The sequence below is a fragment of the Gavialis gangeticus genome, unplaced genomic scaffold (genome assembly GCF_001723915.1).
Source record: "Gavialis gangeticus isolate Ggan-Ray unplaced genomic scaffold, GavGan_comp1, whole genome shotgun sequence".
Classification (NCBI taxonomy): Eukaryota; Metazoa; Chordata; order Crocodylia; family Gavialidae; genus Gavialis; species Gavialis gangeticus.
The window spans coordinates 166,763,430-166,773,022 of NW_017729024.1; the positions used below are offsets into that span (position 1 = coordinate 166,763,430).

Consider the following 9,593-nt stretch of genomic DNA (forward strand, 5'->3'; position numbering starts at 1 on the left):
TGAATTTTTTTTTCTTTTCACTTTATTCACCTTATTCCCCCTCCCACCCCCACCACCTCCCTTGTTTCTTGTTCTTCTGTAAGAGTGTTATAAATGCCTGACACCAAGCCTCCAGTATCGCATTTCCCGCGCTACCCTGTCTCTGCCTGTCTCTCATGGGGAGAATCAGATTTAGGGATAAAAAAATAATTCAGCCCTTGACCTTTGGGAGGTTGTTGGCATGGTGCTCTCTCTGGTCCTGCATTGTTTTTGAGCTAGGCCAGCGTCCACTAGGGATCAGTCTGAAAATCCCAAATCAGTTCAGGTGGGGCAGTGAGCCATTGGCTTGTATCATTGTGCAGTAATTTTTTTGATCTTCAAAATCCAGAACCTAATCTCCTGATCAGTCGAGCCCTCCATTTATGGAGCTTTTTTTTTTTATCAATACTATTCATTTCCTCCCCCGTCCAGCCATGTTCCAGCTCTCAATCTCTCTTTCCCCCCCACCCCCATACCATGTAGATGGCTTTCTTTTTCCCCTGTTCCTTCTTATAGCTCAGTTAGATTCACATTTTGCAATTGCATCTTTCATGCTCAGTCACTGAAAACACTGTCATGCGAAGCACAAAGATGATCTGCACATGAGGGGGATGAGGCAACAATGGATTCCGCAGCATTTGAGAGGCCAAACAACAGACAAGGGAAAAGAGGAAAAATGTGAAGCCAGGGTCAGAGCTAGCACTGCAGACTCTGCCTTTGGGAGTAAAATTAAACATTTATACTGCAGAGAACAATGGGGCTAAGTACAGACAGTCAGAAAGCCCAAGGCTGAATTGATTCAATCTTCACAGGTTAGTCTAAGCTGCGTAGATTGAACCAATAAGCAAGTGAACAGACATTCAATTTTGATCCCAGAAATGCAGCCACATGCCTGCTGTGGCCTGGGCCAAAAGCCAGGGGGCGCCAGAGTACTCCTCACTGGTGGGCAGGAGCAGACAGCTTGGGCCAAGGCTAGCCCACCCACCCTGCAAAGGAGGGGTTTGCAGGGAAGGTGCAAAGCATCCTGGGACGCTGGGGGATTATGTGTTGACCTGAATCTGGAGCGGGTCTGGAGTAGAAGTTCAATAAACCGATTTAACCTAAATCAGTTAAATCTAATACTACATCCATCCAGGTTTATCTCAAACCAGTTACAGCCATTTTGAAAGCGGTTTGTGTGAACTGAACTGTTGTGTAACAGATCTGAACCAGTTTCTGATCACTTATACCAGGGTATGTATAATTCTGTCCCTAGCCCAATAGCTAGACATTGCTTGGTAAAAGGATGTAGTTGATTATAGAGCAAATAAAGTACACCAGGAAGGACACTTTTCCTAGGTTACTTGACAATACAGGGCCGATTTGGAAAGAAGTAAGAGCTCTTAGCTGTTGTATTTGGGGTGGCAGCTTTAAACTGAAGAGCAAGCTTGGCATCCAGTGCAGCTGGCCAACTCTGGCTGACCACAGGCTCTGTTCCTGAGCCTAAATGTCCTGGCTTCTTGATCTACTTCCCATATTGTTTCCAAAAGTAGACAGACCCTCTCATATGCTATGGAAGGCTGGATCTCCATTTTGCAAGAGGCTCTCTTTGTTTCCTCCACTTCACTGGTGCAACAGATTGGAAATTCTGCAGCCGCTTTAAAGTAATTTTTAAAAATGTAGTTTTTTAATGACTTCAGAAGGAAACTGGCTAATACAATCAGTGGCAAACCTGCATGTGCACTTTGATGTGAAATTCAATATATTCTGCTCTTCCCTGGAGTTGCCAATCTTCAATGCACAGCAGCTTTTTGTATGGCTAATGTCACGAGCACTTTGCAGAAATTGCCAGTGGAAATGCTGGATGCTTTTTGCAGCTGAGCACGGAGCAATTGGAGCTTTTGGCCTTGGTAGAATGAACTGTTGTCTCGAGACTAGCATTAACCCTTCCGTTCCCAAACGCCAAGCTTGCTGAAGGAAAATGAGCCCCTTTGTTGAGTTTTGCAAGGTGTAGGTAAGGGAACAGAGCATTACTCCATTGAAAAGGAGGGGGAAGTTGTTTCAGTTCTCAGCTTCCCTGGTTGAATCTTGTTCTTGTATACAAGGTTTTCTCCATTGCTCTGTGTCCATTTATAAGCATCACGCTTTTAAATGCAGGATGCAGTTTTAGAGTACAGCAGTTCTCATCAGGGGGTTGGGGAGTTGAAGTTAATGAACCCGCTTACTTTACAGGAAGATCATGAATCGATATTCCGTTCCCTCACCATTTCATAAGTGATTGAGAGTATTAACTTGTGTTCGATAAAATCCTTGAGTATATTTGGGTTCTTTTACTGCACCTAGCAATTCTCACTCCTCACCTTGCTAAATATAGCCCATGTTTTCTGAACACTGGCTAACTCAGAAACATTGGCAACTCAGAAATCCCTGGCAGGTTTTGCATTGTACGTGGCATGATAAATATATTGGGTTTTAAATAACAATTTACTTATGTAAGCTTCTGCATTTGGGGGTGGATAAGAGCTGAGTCCATAAAGCCCAGCGATTCACTTATTTTGGTTATTAAAAGTGCCAAGACCTGCCTTCTTATGGCTTCCTTGTAATATAGGCCATTATAACTTCTTGACTGCTACCAAGACACTAATCTAGTAGTCCATGCTCCATGCTCTGGAGACCCCAACACAGGAGGGACCAGCAAGTTCCCTTCCTTCATCCCTTTGAAATATGTTTCACACAAACCAAGGGCAACACTTGGTTCCATGTAACTGCGTCAACCTCTATTTATTTGTGGAAGACGTTTGATAAAAATGAAGTCATCTGAAATAAGGAGACTCTCTCTGCTGTCCTCACTGGCTCGTGGTCTTGTCTTAAGCTTTGCACGGTACTGAACTTAAATTTGTATTTAATAGAAAATATTTAATTCTTGCAGGCTGGTTGTTCCCAATAAAGGCTATTCATCGTTAGATCAGAGTCCAGATGAAAAGCCACTGGTAGCCTTGGATACAGACAGGTACGCAAAGAGTTTCTTAACAATAAGATTGTATGCGGGATATTGCATTTCTTCATGAGTAATTCTGAAATCCAGGAGTCCTGACCTGCCAGATCCATCCTTGAATCACTCATGTTAGTTCCTCTCCCACCTTGCTGTGACCCCTAGCACATCTTAGTCTGTCTGCCCATCTCTGTATACAGAAATGTGTATGGAAACACTCATTTTAAGACTGACTTTGCATGCAGAGTGCCTTGAAATCTATTGATGAAAGGTGCTCTGCAAGTACAGACACTGCACGGTTAACCTCTTTGTGCAGAGAGCTGAGGTCCACAGTATGGAGAGGCAGGGATGTAGAGAGAGAACAAGACTCTCTAACTGCCTCCTTCTCTTTGCTGTATCTTGTCATTCTCTACAGTGATGACGACTTCGATATGTCCAGATATTCCTCTTCAGGATACTCATCAGCTGAGGTGAGTTACTCCCTTCTGCTTGCCTTGCTTCAGTGATGACTGGAAAGAACTTGCATTCCAGAGACGAGCAGGGCAAAGCATTTACAATAAAGGGATCTTGGAAAGACACAGCAGCAGCACCATAATAACTGAATTCTTGTTGCTGAGCTAAAGACCTCTCCCTTTGTCCCTTTGGGACAGGCATAATTTTATCCACTGGACGTATTCTCTGTAGCGCTCGGGGTTGGAAATTCATGCTGCCAGACCTCCAGGGGAAAGGCGTCTTGGCAAAACCGATGCAGAAGGGTTAGACTGTAGGCCCCCGCCGCTTCAGTAACCATCTCTCTGACAAGTACAAATGAATGAATTCCCTGGGAAGCAAGAAAGACACCATTTAGCACCATCTCCAGAAGGGGACTATTGACACATGCTGTGAGTACAGGGGTCACTTTGTGCACAGTGAGCCACCTCCCCCTCACACCCTTTTTTTTGCCCAGGACAGGAGGAAGCTCCAGGAAGAACTTGTGTATAAGCTCTTCCTAGCTCTAGCTTTGGCTGAAGCCCAGGCCAGGGATTGTGACTGGACTATGCCAGTGTCCCTGCTAGGAACTGGACTCAGAAGTTCCTGGCTAGAGGGTCTTGTCCCCCCGTTCAGGGTCAAACTGATCCCCACATTTGGGGTCAGGAAGGAATTTTAGCCCATGGTCAGATTGGTATGCACTGGGATGTTTGCCTTCCTCTGTAGCAGGGGGTGTAACTTTCTTCCTGGGATGTCTCCAGCATATATTACCATAACCTTTTATAGAAACAGGATGCCCCAGCTTTACCTGTGGCAGGTTTGGGTGTTATGTCTTACATTGTGTCAGGGTCAACAGTAGTTTTACTAAGAGATTAGACAGTGGATTTGTATCAGATAGTTTGGATAATGATGATCCTGCCTCAGACAGGGGACTGGACCAGATGGCCTCCAGAAGCCCCTTCCAGTCCTGCTTCTCTAGACCCAGAGGTTCCTGTTTAGAGGGTTTTCCCTCCCCTCTTATGGTCAGACTGATCCTGACATTTGGGGCCAGGGAGGAATTGCGTCCTGTGGTCAGACTGGTTGAGACTGTTGGGGGTTTTGCTTTCCTCTGTAGCAGGGGGACATGGCTTCTGTCTTGGATCTTTTATCTCCCTGCTTTACTTGTGACAGGCTGGGATACTTTTGGGGTCTTTGGCCAATATGCGTTGTAGTTGTGCAACAGGGTTGATTGTGCAGTTTTCAGAATAGGTTAGAGCAAGATTTGTACAGGCTGGTTTGGATGGGGATGATCCTGCCTTGAGCGGAGAGTTGGTCCCTTCCAGCCTGACTTTTCTCTATTTCTGTGATCCGTTGCTACTAGCCCTATCCCCTACAGCCACAGAGAAAAGTATTTCTTGAACCTCTTTATAATTGCCTGTATTCCAGAATAAGGGAGGGTATGAATTTAAAGAGCTCTGGGTTTCATGCTCTTACTCTGGAATCAGCTTAAAACAGGGGTGCTCAACCCCCAGCACAGGCCAGATCCAGCCCTGGGTGATGTCATCCAGCCCATAGTGTTCCCCACAGATCTGGAGGGAGGCCTGGGGCCTGTGGCCCTACATGCTAGATGGGGCATACAGAAAAGCATGGGACCCAGGCCCAGCCCACAGAGCCAGATGGGGCCAAGGCAGGAGAGACGTAGGGCCCCAGAGCCTGATTCTGGCACATAGTGCCAGGCAGGGGTGGCACATGGAGATAGCATGGAGTCCAATCCCACCCATGGGCCAGCCCTGCACTGTTCGTCTGGCCCACAGGGCCAAAAGCTTCAGCACCACTGGCTTAAAACAAAAGGTAGTACCCTTACATCCTTGTAGGAAACTTCCTCCGAGTTTGCCCCATTCAAAAAAATAAATGTCTAAAGTATTTGACTGTGTGTCTCTTTGTTTGCAGCAGATTAACCAAGACTTGAACATCCAGCTGCTAAAGGATGGGTATCGGTTAGATGAGATTCCAGATGACGAGGACCTCGACTTAATTCCCCCTAAGTCTGTCAACCCCACCTGCATGTGCTGCCAAGCCACCTCCTCCACCGCCTGCCACATCCAGTAATGAGGACAGCAGGACGTGATCAGTGCTTTCCACTATAACTGTAAAACTTAACGGGCCATTGCTTCCTCCTATGGTAGGACGTGCATCTCTTTGTGTTCATGGAGCCAGGAGAAACCAAAAATCCATTTTACGATCAGTTGATAAGTTCTTCTTAAGCCCTGGTTAACAAACATAGAGGCTTGAAGTGCCAGACTGGGCCTGGTCTGGGGAGTTAATGCAAAAGGGCCCAGTGGTCCTAGGTCTGTACAGACTCTGACTGAGGTCTGCATGGTGGCAGGGCTGGTTTGGGGCAGCAGTTATTCCTCCACGTCTCAACTAATCTTATTGCAAGATCCATGGTGAACTGGAGACACAAGGTCTTTCTAACAGAGTGGGGAAGGCATCATCCTTAATTCATTCCCTAAAACCGATCCATTTTTGCCAACCAACTGGGTCAGGGCATAGGAGCAGAGTAAAATATTCTGGGGGGGAGCCAGGTCAGCAAGGAGTAACATGCCCTGAAAGTCAGCTGCACTCACGGAGCACATGTAGGCAGTATTTCATCCTGGGTCAATACCCACAGCCTCTTGGGCAGCCATGTCACACATCTGATGAATCTGCTCCTTGTTTCACCTTAAATCACCACCAGACAGGTAAAATTCTGTCCACAAGCCATCTTTGCTCCTTTTAGATTCACTTTACTTCCAGGAATAACCATACAGTCTCCATGAATTCAAGCCAGGTCACATTTCTTGGGTTTTGTTTAAATTTTTTGTGGCCCAGCTCATGCCAAACATCCATTAAATAAATTCTCATATGTGCAGGGACACGGAGATTAGGGTGGGAAGACCAAACATGGTGAAGAATGAACATTTTTCCCAGGTTTTCACATGTTTATCACGCAGAATGCCAGTGTGTTCGGTATTGTCCTAGGCTGGGAGGGGGAGCATCCTTCCGGAACAAAAAGACTGTGGGTAGGTTCAGCTCATTAAAAGCATGAGGAGAACTGCTGTTATCCCACCTCTACCCTTTTCAGGGACAACCATAGCTCACATTAAAGCTGTCTCAAGAGTGAGGGAACTTGTGTTTAGACAGTGCTCTCAGGAAACCTGGCTCTAAAATAAATGGAGGGACGGTATCATCAATTTGCCCCGCAGCTGTGTTTGACACAGGCAGGTTTCCTGAATCATGCAGCACATTGGCCTCCTGATTTTTTCTTTTGTTTAGTTTTTGGAGCTTTTGGCTGCAGAGTGCCCAGGGAAGACTGCCAGCATCGCCTTTAGCACTCACCTTAGACCTGAGCAATTGAAAGATTGAGGAAAATTGGATCAGTTTTTCTAATCTCAACTCCTTTGTGGAAATTCCATAATATTGCAACAAGGTGCTCAAGTTTCACCTTTCTGAAGTACAAAGTCTTTGTTTAAAAGCCACATGCAGTCAACCGAGTCCTTAAGCGGACACTGTCACCTGCTCTTAATCGCTGTAAGTGGTGTTGGCTTTGATTCTGCCCATCACGAGGCACCACATTGTGTGGCAGTCTGAGCAAAGGATTAGGAGATGGCGGCTCCATTCCTCTCTTGCGTAGTCATGAGCAAGACACTTCAAACCGTGTTTTCCTCATCTGTGAAGGAGGGGAGGGAAATTAGGGTGTTGTGAGGGCGAGTCATTATTAGTGATCATGCTTTGCTTCTTCAAAGTGCTTCAGTACTAACTTTTCCTGGCCAATAGGGAGTAGATCATCCCAGAAGCAGGCTCTGCTGTTGCTTTTGCCCTTTTTAATCACCTGATAAACACTAAAGCAAAACAAGCTGCCAGAGCCATTTTCTTTCTGCTTCTGTTGTGCCTCACTTCAGCTCCGACGCCAGCAGAGCTGGTGCTTAGCTTTGGGAAGAACTAGTCACCTCCGAATAGCAGAGGAGCTCTTGCAGAAAAGACAGATGTCATTTGTTTTCCAGGCAACACATTTTTTTTAAAGTGAAACTGTGGCTAAATAGGAACAAAAAACTAAGGTCAGATCAGTTACCTGAATCGTTTGACAGTGTCCTTTTAAAGGACAAGGCTTTCAAATTCCTCAATGGCACTGTGTAAACCGGGACAAGTCAGGTCCCACTTGTACAGACACCCAAATGTCCATCATCTCTCTCCTCTGGGTCAGTGCTCCATCTTAGGGCACAAACTCTGCCCTACCGAGAGCCCGACCTGCCTGTGGTCAGCACCTTGCGGGGCTGCTCACCTGCAGTGAAATAATACATGTTCTCTGCCATGTCCTATTCCAACATGGGCTTCCCCTCTCTGATCAGTGCCTGTGTGTCCTGATCAAGAGGGCATGCTGCACTCTGGAGCTCACCGTCTTCACACAACAGACCCCACCTGCTATTTCTTTCTGTATCCCATCACAGCAGCATTATTTTAATTGCCCCCAACCTTTTTTTTTCTTGTGAACTAAGCACCTGCTTCCAGTTTAACCCTCTAAGACCTCTGAGACTGAAATGCCCAGTAGAAGGGGGAGGGAAGTTCGGACTACGTCCAGACAGTGACGTGACTGAATGCCGTCCACAGCCACACAGTCACAAGCTGACTTTTGTTCCTTGTTCACAAAGGGGTTGGTTACAAAGAGCTGGCTTGGCATGATCAGATACCTAAAATGGAAATTTTTGGCTTCTCCTCACTCGATGCTTTGTGTCCATATATTTTACTAGGGGAATAAAATAGACAGGGTGAGGGAAAGCAGTTATCGATGTCGGGTTGGTATCAGGAAGGCTGAATGCATTGAGAAAATGCACATGTAGCTACTACAGAAAGTTGACCTATAACCCTGTTACACTGCAGCCTCTTCTGCAGAATATGAACTAGTTTTATGGTTTTTTAATAAGGTTAGTACTATGGTGCACAGTTGGGGTTATGTACTACACTGAAAAATGGTTGGTTAAACCTGGCTCTCCCTTTGTGGCCTCATGTTCAGATCCTGGGTTCAGCCAGAATATGACTTCTCCTGCCTTGTGCCAGCCAAAGAGGCCTAGACCAGTGTATTGTCCATCATGCTGTGAGGCTCTGTCTCAGACCCAGAGGACTTTCCTGATGCTGTGCATTGTAAAACAGGCAGCCTGCTGGCCTGGAGAGCGCTCAAATGTCTGTAAATTGCTTGAGAGAAAGCTGGTTTCCAAATCATCCCTATTTCAAGATGTTTTCTCAAGCATCAGAAACCCCATCTTCCAGTCTCAAGCCCCAGAAAGCTCCATTACAGCATCCCAGCATGTGAAAGCCTATTGCAATATCAGCCAAAAGTACCATGCCGATACTGTTTGCTTAATGATGGGGATAAAATTCTCGCGGTGACCCATAGGCCTGACAGAAACATTTGCACCTGATGCCTTTGAATCCAAGCCCCTCTGTTTGCTCATAAATAAGGCCTTCAGGTTTTAGTTACCAAAGCACCAGACTTTAATCACATTCCTTCCTTTTTAACTGCCACATGGATCCCACGGACTGGCTCTGCTACGTAAGATGACAGCACACAGGCCTGGTTTTCCAGCGTTCCAAAAATTAAGGTCATAACTAGGTTTACAATGAATATTCACACTGATGCCACATTGCCATGGGCAAAGAATGACCGCTGCCTGGTGAGTGACTCCCACTGCGAGGTTATAATATATTGAACCAACCCAGCAGACAGCCCTGTCTAACGTCAGCGCCTGAGTCACCTCTACTCAGCATCTTGGTGTCCAGTATGTCCCAGTATGAGGCACCAGTGGGATTCAGCATGGGATCAAGTTACTTTGCACTGACATTGCATGTGGACTGTAGCATCCAAGACAGCACAGTTCATGCTCACTGCAGTTCTGTTCCTCTTCTGTTCACCTGTCACCAGAAGCGATGGTGCAGAAAATGAAACAGAGGCACCGTGCTGCCTTGCAGGGGCCTCCAAAATGGCACGTTCCTAGAATCCGTGTCCTGTTCACTGGGGCAGCAAGGTCTAGGAGCACTTAGAGCAGCATTGAAAAGCTAGAAAGGAAGTCAGATGCCATCTGAAAAGAAAGAGAGGATGTGGCAGGCAGTCCCACAGCATTTA

General features: G+C 46.3%; 1 protein-coding gene across 2 annotated transcripts in view; it reads left to right on the forward strand.

The window, feature by feature from the left end:
- The window catches only part of FAM219A (family with sequence similarity 219 member A), a 171,118-nt gene extending 161,959 nt beyond the window's left edge, over positions 1–9,159 (forward strand). The window contains exons 4-6 of one of the 2 annotated variants that reach the window (XM_019518066.1): positions 2,927–3,007; positions 3,405–3,459; positions 5,390–9,159. In XM_019518066.1, coding sequence (XP_019373611.1) covers positions 2,927–3,007; positions 3,405–3,459; positions 5,390–5,545 — 292 coding nt within the window. In that variant the 3' untranslated portion in view covers positions 5,546–9,159. Of the gene's footprint in view, positions 1–2,926; positions 3,008–3,404; positions 3,460–5,386 lie in introns of both variants that reach the window. The other variant, XM_019518065.1, reaches the window with a different exon arrangement.
- Positions 9,160–9,593: the final 434 nt, after the last annotated feature.